The sequence below is a fragment of the Euleptes europaea genome, chromosome 10, assembly GCF_029931775.1.
Source record: "Euleptes europaea isolate rEulEur1 chromosome 10, rEulEur1.hap1, whole genome shotgun sequence".
Taxonomy (NCBI): Eukaryota; Metazoa; Chordata; class Lepidosauria; order Squamata; family Sphaerodactylidae; genus Euleptes; species Euleptes europaea.
This window is the reverse complement of record NC_079321.1, coordinates 73229389-73241172: the sequence shown is the minus strand read 5'-3', so window position 1 is coordinate 73241172 and position 11784 is coordinate 73229389. Positions and strand designations below refer to the sequence as shown.

At 42.6% G+C, this 11784-nt stretch overlaps 1 protein-coding gene across 1 annotated transcript in view; it reads left to right on the top strand.

The window, feature by feature from the left end:
* The first annotated feature begins 5539 nt into the window (after nucleotides 1-5539).
* The window catches only part of TRDN (triadin), a 139123-nt gene continuing 132878 nt past the window's right edge, over nucleotides 5540-11784 (top strand). The window contains exon 1 of the mRNA XM_056856720.1: nucleotides 5540-5712. Within this exon, the coding sequence (XP_056712698.1) occupies nucleotides 5691-5712 (22 nt within the window). The 5' untranslated portion in view covers nucleotides 5540-5690. The remainder of the gene's footprint in view (nucleotides 5713-11784) is intronic.

Genomic DNA, 11784 nt, shown 5'->3' with positions numbered 1-11784 from the left:
ATCTCCAGTTACACCATCCAATTTGTGGTTAATAGCTTGAGATGCTTGACCTAGATTTGTCATCATAGAAGTTAACTGTGCCATCTGTGTAGACATCTGTGTGGACATCTGGTCAAGCTGCTTGTTTGTTGCCTCTGTTTGTTTGGCTAACATATCTTGCAATTTCTTATCCATAGCTATAATTTGTGCTGAGTCCTGTAGTTTAGTATAGGCAGGGCTATGCAGTGAGCCAGAACGGGGTCGGGTTCCAGACATTTACATTGGAATAAGGCTGGTAAAAGTCATATCCTCAGACAGGGCCCTCCAGATGGTAATTAATAGAAGGTAGTTCAATGATCAGCTTAGTAATTTTTTCGGGTTGAAAAGAGCCAAATTTGGCTTTAAAATAGCTTAATAAAGTTTTGAAATACCAGCGAGTTTTAATGGACGCTCTAGGTCGGATCTACCAGGAAGTATTCCGGAAGTTGAATTTGCCAGGGACCTTCTACCGCCTCATCTCGATGGTTGTTTCCTTCAGGAGTTGTTTCTGTGTTACTCAAGTGCGGCGCGTATCCGGTCCTCCAGCTTGCTTCCTGTTGTTGTGAGTCAGATGATAAAGAGGGTGGTATAGAGGGGCTTCCGGTCTGATGAATCCCTTGCTGCTAACGTGGCAGGAAATTCTTTTTCACCAGAGAATCAGGAAGAAATTCGCCCTCCCCTTCCCTCGGAGTTGCTTCTCATTGGTAGAGATTTTAGTCCGTCATCTAAGCGTCCTTCCAGCTCTTTGTTTGGTTTAAGCTGATCTATCTGATAAGGCTCCTGCTGCTAATCCTGATGGAATTTACAAATCAGACTTTCCCGATTAGAATAAGGGAGGAGCAGAGGTACTGGGAATATCTTCATCTACCCCCCAGCTATTCGAAAATGCCAGTAAAAGATGAAGGGTTCTTTGTACTCACTTAGGCATCGAGAGGTGAGTTTCTTTTCTTAAAATAGTCCTTATGTTGGTGTTAAGATGGTGGAGGGTAGAGCCTTATGCCAAAGTTGCGAATGTGTTTTTAATGGCTTTATTCGGCCAAATTTTCCCCCGAACTTGGAACTTGGTGCCGAATTCCACGGATCCGAATCTGGGGAGTTCGGACTTCGGCATTTCCTGAATTAAAAAGGGCCAAATTTTGCCAAATCTGAATTTTACCGAATTTTTTTTCAATAGCCCTAGATGCCAGCGCTTCTGGGGTAAACCCAGAAGTGGCATCATCATGTCACATGCGGGGGTCGCTTCCCCCCTTCTGTGGTTTCCATAGGGTTTTTTGAGACCAGTGCTAGAGCATCCCACGTGATGCCAGCGCTTCTGGGGTAAACCCAGAAGTGACATCATTGCGCCCTTCACATAGGGATCACCACCTCCAGCTCCGCCTCCACAAAGCTCCCGCTGGTGGCTAGGGGGGACCTGGCAACCCTATTCATTATTGGTTCTTTCATTACTATTGTTTTGTTTTCATAATTCTATTTTATTTTTATTTCCCATTAATTTCAAAAGACTCCCCCCCTTTCTAAGAACTGTACCTTCATAGTTTCCCATCCAAATTGGACAAAATTCAGAGCAACTATAACATCTCCCAAAGACAACCTCAGTCCTAAATATCAGACAACCTCAGTGCTAAATATCAGCCCCTCCCTTTAGGCAATGAAAGGCACCCATGTTTGACATTAAGTCAATGGACAGATTCCAAGCAGGAACAAACAGCACTGCAGTCACTTAGCTTGAAGAACAGAAGCACAAGGAAGAGGCAGACTGCTAGAGCAAGGGCATTTGGTGGCACAAAAAGGATTTAGGCATCTGGGCAGGCAGGCACCACCAGGAGGACCTTGAGGTAGATTTGCTTAGAGAGGTGTAAGGTTTGGAAAGCAGCAGACGGAAAGGGAAAATTTGGCACAGCGGGGCAGACATTGGGAGGATAGAGGAAGGCAAAGTCCCACCCCATATGCTCCAATATTGTAATACCTCACACATGTATTTAATCTTAGCAGCAGTCCATCAAGAAAGCCCAGTGCTCTCTCTCTCTGTCTTCTCTCCCCCCGCCACTCCCATATTTCCCTCATTAGGAAAATTCTGCCTGCCTTGTAAAAGTGAAACCACTAGTGGCAGAGACTGTATTAACAAAAGAAGCTGTTGATATTAGGGAGATCTATAGAATCAACTCTGGACGATACAGGAGAGCCCACGTTTCAGCTCCTCCAGTACCAATATGAACCCAAGGACTGATGCTGTTTTGGGTGGGAACTGCACTTTTGCATGTTCTTCACGATACTTTGGCAACTAGGGGTATGGGAAAATTTAATTGGTACTTTTCAAATTTGGGTATATTGGATCTGAAAGATATCAGTGTTCCCAATATTCCCAAATACCAAATACCGGTATGGTATTTGGATTCAAGTTTTCTTTTTTTGGGGGGGGGATTTTTTTTTAGTCCATTATTCCCTATGAGGAAACTTTCTGGGTGCTGGGGGGGTGTTTTTAATGGTACAGGTACCAAAATTACAGGGAAGCTGCTGGTGTCTGTCTTTTAAATAACTGTCAAACTTCAAGTAGATTGGATGAAGGGGTCCAATTCTCTGGGCCCCTGAACAGAGTGCCCCCAGCCATCATCCATCATCCATTATTTCCTATGAAGGAGAGAAAACAAAAAAACCCCAAGCTGCTTCCAGGGCAAAAGCCATCCCCGTAAGCAGCAATTACTGGTCAAATGCTTCCCATGGAAGAACCAACACAATAGGCCCAAGATAATAATTTCAGAACCCAGTAATTCCAGTAGAACCACAAGCCAATGGGCCAACCAAGACAGAACCAAAACCAACCCAGACAATCTCTGCAGTGGAAACTCCACGGTGTATGTGCATTTTTGCAAGCCCAACAGAACCAGTGGCAACTTACAGAAGCCCAGCAGAATCCAGAACCATTGTGGCAGTGCCAGCCCAACAGGATTAATGTCATAGTGTAGACTCACAGTAGAACAAATCCAAGCCCCGGGGGGGGGGGTGTTGCAAGCCCAACAGAACAAATGGCAACATGCAGACGTCCAACAGAACCCAGTGCTACTGCAGCAGTGCAAGCTTAACAGGACTGATGTCAATCCAGAGATTATTTGCAGTGGAAACTGAAGAGGGGTGTGTGTGTGAGGGGGGCACTTTTACAAGCCAGCAGAATCACTTGTAATGTGCAGAAACCCAGCAGAACCCAGTGCCACTATGGCAGTGCAAGCTCAACAGGACCAAAGTCAAACCAGAGACTCTCTGCAGTGGAAACTGAAAGTGGAGGGGGGGGGGCGCTTTGCAAGCCCAACAGAACCAATGACAGTGTACAGATTCCAAGCAGAACCCCATGTCACTGTGGCAGTTCAAGCCAAGCAGAAGTAATGTCAAACTGGAGAAACACAGCAGAATAAATCAAAGAGGGGGGGGAAGGGGGAGGGGCGGCACAAAGCAACTGTGGCAAAGGGGAAAAAAACCCCTTGAAACTGACCAACAGACTTGAAATAGATGGAAGCAGCCTGACAAGACAATAGAAATCCCAGGAGACACAGAAACAATGGGAAAAAAGGGGGGAGATCTTCCCAGGCTCCCGATCTTCCCAGTTAATCCAGGATATTTCTGGGATTTTTCAGGACCATTTTTTTGGAATCCCAAAAAATTCCAAAATATACTTGGGATGCCGAATATAGTTCAGTCTCAGCATGCTGCTATGTGTCTTCAGCTGTGGAGACACAAGAATGTTGTGTTGCAGCATTTGTGCACACACCTCAGTGGTAGTGGGGCTTCTCCCTGGTTGCTTGAGGCAGCTTTTACTTGTCACAGAGAACCAGGTGGATGTCTAATTCCAAGGCTGAGTTAGCAACTCAGATAAGAAAGGGGTTCTGGGTGTGTTAGGATAGGAAAGAAGCACAGCCACTGTTCGGCTAAAATCCAAAATCAAAAGCCATATAATACTTTCTGTTAAGACCATCCAATAAAAAGCAAAACATCTGGTTTTGGATTTTGCTTTAGACCAGTACATTCACCTGCAACCACTGTTAGGTTAGTCAGACCAGCAGACAGAGAAAAGATGAAACAGACCATGGCCTGCTGCTACAGAGAAGCTGTCTAAAATGGCTTTCCCATGTAAACAATATTGCCCAGTTCATAACATTTGCAAATGATTCTCTCCCCTCTTATTGTGGCTGTAAAGTGTTTGAGAAGGAAGGAGAATTTCTGCTTAAACCAGTGAGCACCTGTAGGTGGCAATGCAGGCAGGGGGCATTTCAGTCAAATTACATGCGCACAGTTTTCTATTTTGCCACTGAAGCCCAGAGACAACCAGCTTTCATGAACTGGCACAACTCCTGCCTGCATTGCCTGTCTCCTGGGATTTATTGGCAAGGATTAGAATTCTCATTCCCCTCAACCCACCCACAATAGTGGACAGCAATTCTGACTTGATAACTTTTCACTTTCTGCCATTGCTCCATTGCCCACATGAATCGAAGGAGCAGAGTGGAGACATATAATGTGATGGGTGGCAATTCACAGGGTGATAACTGGCCAATGTGAAACATCTGGCAGGGATTACTTGCCACAAGGTGACATTTTTCAGGACCTTTGGATAGTAACCATGCAGCTCTGTCCCTTAGATTTTGGCCAACACCAATGAAGACTGTCTGAAAACTAGTCTCAGTCTGCATTTAATGAACAATGTACCTATCATATACCATCTGTGAGAAGCATCTTCCAGCCATAAAAGGACAATAGCATTGCATAAAGTCCTATCAATGTATTGAGGCATGAAGTGTATGTAACATTTTTTTCTGGACTGTATTAGTATAGTTATTATTAAAATACATGGAATATCCATGTTTTACTAACCAACATGCTAGCATTCAACATTCACAGATTTAAGAACAAGATGCTAGAACAGATGGACTCTTGGTCTAATCCAGTGGGCTAGTTCCAGTAGTTCTTTCTAAGGGAAGAACTTCGAAAAAAGAAGACGATGCATTTTTAGTGTCAACGGAAAATTAACAGGGTGAATTCAAATAAGTTTATTTTCCTCTTTAGTCATTCTGGCTGACTTCACAGCACCCTTCCCAACCCAAATAAGGCCTGGAAAGAATGTGCTAAGCATTAAGTGTGCTAAGAATACATTTGAGCTGTGATGGATAAGATTACCATCAAGTCTATATTCCATATTTTCTGACTAGACCTTGTAATTATATTTTAAAAGATGAAGGAGCTTTAATGGTTCTTTCTAGCTCCTTTGTGCTGTTGCTTCCCTTACCTGCTTTGGTGTTTCTTTTGGAACTGGACCTTTTACTTTTTTTTTATTTGTGGTCCCTGCATGTGGTTCCCAGGATGCCAAAAAATCTGTGCTAGAGATATGCTGAGAGCCCTGGCTATTTTTGTTAGAAGCTGATACTTTAGCTCGAGCTGAGAGCAGTGCCTTGGGAGAGGGGTTAGTTTCTTGGGAAGTGGGGAGGGAAGGACTTTACAGAGAAGACAGCTCAAAAGAAGCAGAAAAGAAGAAAAATACCCCCCCCCAAAAGAAAGTAAGAACTGTAAAGGACCTCCCACCTTTTAATTTGGCATCTCCGGCAAGAGTCAATGCTGAGCCTGACATCTCCTCTCAGCTGCCAATAGAACTTGACCTTTTCACCAGAGTGTTTCTTATTGTCACCATTATGACTGAGATTACCGCAGAAGGTACTGTTAACAATCTTTATCTTATAATTGTCTTGGGGGGAAAAGATTTCTGCCTTGACATTTTAATAGATTCAGACTACAATTGTGATCTATGGGCTTTCAGGGGATAGCGGTTTTCCTGCAAGGGTTGGTTGTGAGGCAGAAGCTGCTTCTCTGGCAGCTGGAATTTGTACTAGTTAGTGAAGCTCGATCATCCTACACCTCTAAAAATAGCCTCGGTCACATATCCTTAGCTACGTTTGCCTAGACGGAGAGGCTGCAGGATAAAAGTTTAGCGAAATCATAAATATCTGTATCAAAACTAATGGTGTTAAAATATAAACCTTGGGGTTGTTACTAACCTGTTGTTTAGTGTTTGTGTACAAAAAGATTTTCGCAGGAGCCAAACACACACATTTTTCAATAATATATTTGTGTTGTTTCTGAACTCATTCTTTCCATTGTTGAAGAACTTTTGAAAGCTCAGATTGTGTTGGCTTCCCAGTTGCTTAGTAAATTTGGTTTTGCATCTATTGTTTGACAACAGATCAGGGCAGGGAAATGGAGGATTTGATGATGTCATCTACTTTCCTTTTAAGGGAAGAGCAGGGGGACCTGGATATCTGGGTGCTGTTTTCAGTGGTGATCCTATGATCAGAATGGCATCTAGGACTTTCAACAGTCTTTATTGCATGTGGCCTCATAACACATAAGGACCTGTTACTTCCACTCCTGACGCTAACAATGAAATCATCAACAGAGTTAGGCCCTTGTAAGCGCATTATCTCCAAGAGACAAGGGGTGTAATTCTGCTAAGAAATTGCACTGTAGGAGGCAGCGACTTTCTCAGGCTCATTCTTATGCTACAACCCAAGTGGGGCTTGACTGGTGGCCTCCTGATTCCAAAACCAAACCTTTAATTAGTGGATAATGTTGGCGATAACATTTTAACACTGAAGTGTTAGCAAAAACTAACAAAAATCCACAGATATTTTTACTTCATTATATAAATTCCAGTCAGAATGTCAAAGTTCTGATCCTTCCCAGGGATCAATAGATGTAGGACACCAATCACTTGCCTGACTCAAGCTTAAAAATTGTGTACTGTGCCTCACATCAAATAATTCCTTTGAAATAAATCTAATGTTTGGCAAGACTACACAAGCCTGAAAACCTTAAGCAATTAATATACTCTTGGAAGCCCAGGAGAGCTTTGCATAAGCAAGGTCTACACAAAGAATGAGATCTCATCCTATACATCAGTAAAAGGTTATTCTAAAAGTATGACTACCTCATGAATATTTTTAATATATCGTGATCATTTATGTGTACAAATAACATTTTATCCAACACAATGAGAAAGGAAAATGGGTAGGCTTTTAAAAGCCAACTTTTCAATTTGACAATAAAATGTCACTAGACTTTCCCATTGTGGATCATTCCATTTTTCTTCCCCAAGCTTATTACTGTCCTTTTTATATATATAAAGAAAAGGCTCAGATAATATTCTTTTCACTTTTTATTCGCCAAACCAAGCCGCTGTGCTCCAAGTGACTGCAGTTATTAATTAAATATGAAAGCAAAAATACTCTTCATATAAGAGGATTTGCTTTAAGCATTATAGGAGACCAAATCTCTTGCTTTGTAAAGTCTGCAGAATTAAAGGGCCCTGCATCATTTACTATCGATACTACACTGGGCCATAGCTCAGCGGTAGAGGGCATACTTTGCATGCTGAAGGTTCTGGGTCCAGTCTCTGTTGTCTCCAGTTAAATGATCTCAGGTAGCAGGTGTTGGCAAAGAACTCTCTCCACCCAGACCATGAAGTGTTACCGCCTGTCAGAGGAGACCAGTGAGCTTGAGTGATGGATTTGCTATATGATATCTTCATGCCTTTTCATGTAGCATACATGAAATGGGTTAATTCTGCCAATGTTTGACTGAATAGGCGATCATTGGGGGATGGGACAGCAGGTGCAACCCTGCTCCCCTGTAAGTGTGCACACGGTGTGTGGTTTTGAATGTGTGCCCATCTTTCTGTTGTACAGCACCATTTGCACCTCCAGGCTGGCAATTTGTATGCTATTATATGACAAGACTTTGTCATGGCTCTTTCTCTTGCCTAGTGTAAAGGACTCATGCGTAACTTCAGTAATCATTGCCATTAATGGACATGAGGAACACAGTCTTCCTCATTTATCCAAATAATTTGCAGGAAAAGAAGCAATTCAAAATGTTGGGCTAAATGGCAGGGTTATTTACCTATCACCAACAGGAGATTCAGGGAAGTTATCAGATTCAGATAATAGAACTCGGGGAAATAGAAGCCTTTTTGCTATGAGGGAATTTTTAATTCAATTAAAGCAAAATGTAACTAAACATTCTTTTATAAGTTCAAAATGAATGTACTGTGCATGTAGCTTTTCTTCAATGTGACATATTTTAACAGCTCAAATTATCTGCATTGTTAATCTGCTTGAATCTGGGCAATTACTTTGAAATGTGGTGGTGCAAAAATTCTTTACAGTGCAGTTCTAAGCAGGGGTGCACCCTTTGAAGTCAACTGAAGTCAATGTACTTAGAAAGGTATGACTCTGCTTAGGATTGCAGTGTTAGTGGATCAGTTCTCTAATTTAAAGCATTTATCCCAAAGAAACCAATCCTATGAGTGTGGGTCAGCCCCTGACTTTATAGTTGCAGACTGATGCATTCTCTGGGACTGTTTCCACATAGATTGAACCACAAAGATTGAATTATGTTGCAGCTACTTTAAATAGTTGGCTTGAGTTGAGGTAGAGCCTGGGGTACAGAATATGGGAGGGGGTGACTATTTGAAATTTGATGCCAACAGTTAAAGCAGAGGGCAGCTGAGTCATCTAATCTACTTATATGTTATTTAACAATTTTTAAAAAAATATACACCCCCTTTTCATTAGTCTGAACAACTATTAAGCAATACAAAGAAATGCTACAATTTTTAAAATGTACAATTTAGAAAAACTAATCAAGAAACAAACACAGCAATACCCCCCCCCCCAAAAAAAAAGTCTTGTGGCACTTTAAAGACTAACAGATTTATTGAAGTGTAAGGTTTTGTGGGCTAGAGCTCACTTCATCCTATGTATAATGTGGATTTTCAGTTAGTAGGCATTTCATGGATCAGATGCAACAAAATAAGTAATGTGGTTACCATTAGAACCAGGAATAACCCAATAAAACAGCAGATAAATTATAATAGTTCCCTGTTCTGGATTGGGTTGCACTCCTCCTAAAGGAGGATAGTTCTGGTCTGGACCTCTTGTTGGATAAACAGATGGCAGCTGTGGCAAGCTTCACCAACTTTGGCCAGCTACGGCCTTTCCCAGATGGAAAAGATGTTGCTACTGTGGTGCATGCCCTGGTAACATCTAGATTAGATTACTGTAATTTGCTTTATATGAGGCTACCCTTGAAGACAGTCCAGAAGTTACAGTTGATATAGAATGCTGTGGCCTGAGTATTGACTGGAGTGGGTCATAGGAACCATGTCATTCCATTATTGTTCTGTCTACATTGGCTTCCAATTCACTTCTGGGCTCAATTCAAGATGCTAGTATTGACCTTTAAAGCCCTTTACAGTCTGGGAACAACATACCTTAAGGATCATATCCTCCCATATGAACCCAACCGTACACTTCAGTCATCTTTGGAGGCCCTGCTTTGGTTGCCCCAGCCATCTGAAGCTAGATGGGTGGCAACCCCAAGAAAGGGCTTCCCCATTGTGGCGCCAAAACTTTGGAACTCCCTCCCCAGGGAGATTTGTCAGTCTCCCTCTATTGGTGTCTTTCGCCAGAGGGTGAAGACTTTTTTTTTTGTCTGGCATACCCCCAATAATGGCTATTGGCCCTCCTTATGGTGTTGTTTATGTGTTTTAATTTAATTATTTTATTATTTTAAATGTATGTTTAATTGCTCAAATGTTTTAAGTATTTTTTAATGTTCACCATCTTGTGGATTCTGATTGGGCAGACAGCTGGCATAAAAATGTTTAAATAAATAAAGTAAAATACCATATTCTACCAAAGTTTTGACAAAACATGATAAATGTTTGCATCTTGCTCCTAAGAGAAAATGCACCTGGCTGGAGGATTGGGGCATTCCAGAGTTGAGACAACACCACAGAACTGGCCTTGGGCTTGGTAACCATATTATGCCTGGATACTAGATTAACACATTAGCCCATGCCCTTTTGGAATGCCGCTTTTACGAGGAACTTCCATCGCACTATATTTCCTCCCTTTTAATATACAAATCCAATGCCTCTGTGACTGACATAATGCCTTTTTTACTAAGCGACAGGGACCCCAAGGCTACATTGTCAGCGGCAAGATTTGTTTCAGCCCTTATATCCCTCCAACACTAGATATATGCTGCTCAAGATCAATTGATCAAGGAGCTTCTAAGGGATAAAAGGAAAGGATACTAGATTATTAACTAGAATAAGCACATATCACTAGTGCTTAAAGACCTGGAAAGTCTTTAAGCACATGAGATGCATTTATTCTAGTTAATAGCCTGGTCACCATACTCTGAACCAGTTCATGTGTCCAAATGCTTCTTATAGAAAAACCCATGTATAATACATGTATAACCCATGTATAATAAAAAACCCACTGGATAGTGAAGATAACTGTGTCAACATAATCTTTTCTTCATGAGAAAAGCTATGCACTTTGCAGTACCACTGGAAGTTGATGAAAAGCACTCCAAGCAATGGATAACACTTATTTATCCTAAACTCGGCTAAACTGTACTCCCTAGCTGTGAATCTGATCTTTAAGTGTGAGTGTGCAGCCTCAGCTAGAACACCATATGCATGGTCAACTGCATCACTGCCAACAACACCCCAGTCTTGTCTGGAGTTCCAGCCATTGCAACTCTCACCCAGACCATTTCTGAGTCCGGGCACCTGTTGCAAACATTCAGTACCCCAGCTAGAATTGAAAGGAAGGATGCCATTCACAGACTGATGATACTTCACTCCAAACCTCCAGATGCCCTTCTGCATGCCCAAATCTCCCGATGCCCTTCTGCAGCAATGATTCTGGATTAGAATTTTCACAACAGGAAAACCCCCAGAAACCAAGAAGACAAAAGTCAGAGATTGATGTGCATTATAATGAGTGAAATAAGTATTTGATCCCTTTGCAAAAGATGACTTAGTACTTGGTGGCAAAACCCTTGTTGGCAATTACAGAGGTCAGACGTTTCTTGTAGGTGGCCATCAGGTTTGCACACATCTCAGGAGGTATTTTGTCCCACTCCTTTTTGCAGATCCTCTCCAAGTCAGTAAGATTTCGAGGCTGATGTGTAGCTACTCGAACCTTCAGCTCCCTCCACAGATTTTCGATGGGATTAAGGTCTGGAGACTGGCTAGGCCACTCCAGGACCTTAATGTGCTTCTTCTTGAGCCACTCCTTTGTTGCCTTAGCCGTGTGTTTTGAGTCATTGTCATGCTGGAATACCCATCCTCAACCCATTTTCAATGCCCTGGCTGAGGGAAGGAGGTGCTCACCCAAGATTTGACAATACATGGTCCTGTCCATCGTCCCTTCGATGCAGTGAAGGTGTCCTGTCCCCTTAGCAGAAAAAACACCCCCAAAGCAGAATATGTCCCCCTCCATGTTTGACGGTGAGGGTGGTGTTCTTGGGGTCGTAGGCAGCATTCCTCCTCCTCTAAACACGGCGAGTTGAGTTGATGCTCGATTTTGGTCTCATCTGACCACAACACTTTCACCCAGTTCTCCTCTGGGTCATTCAGATGTGGACTGGCAAACTGCAGATGGGCCTGTACATGTGCTGTCTTGAGCAAGGGGACCTTGCGGGCTCTGCAAGATCTCAGTCCTTCACTGTGTAGTGTGTTACCAACTGTTTTCATGGTGACTATGGTCCCAGCTGCCCTGAGATCATTGACAAGTTCCCCCCGTGTAGTTCTGGGCTGCTTCATCACTGTTCTCATGATCATTGCAACTCCACGAGATGAGATCTTGCATGGAGCCCCAGACCGAGGGAGGTTGACAGTTAGGGTTATCACCTTCTCACCAAGCTGCTTGG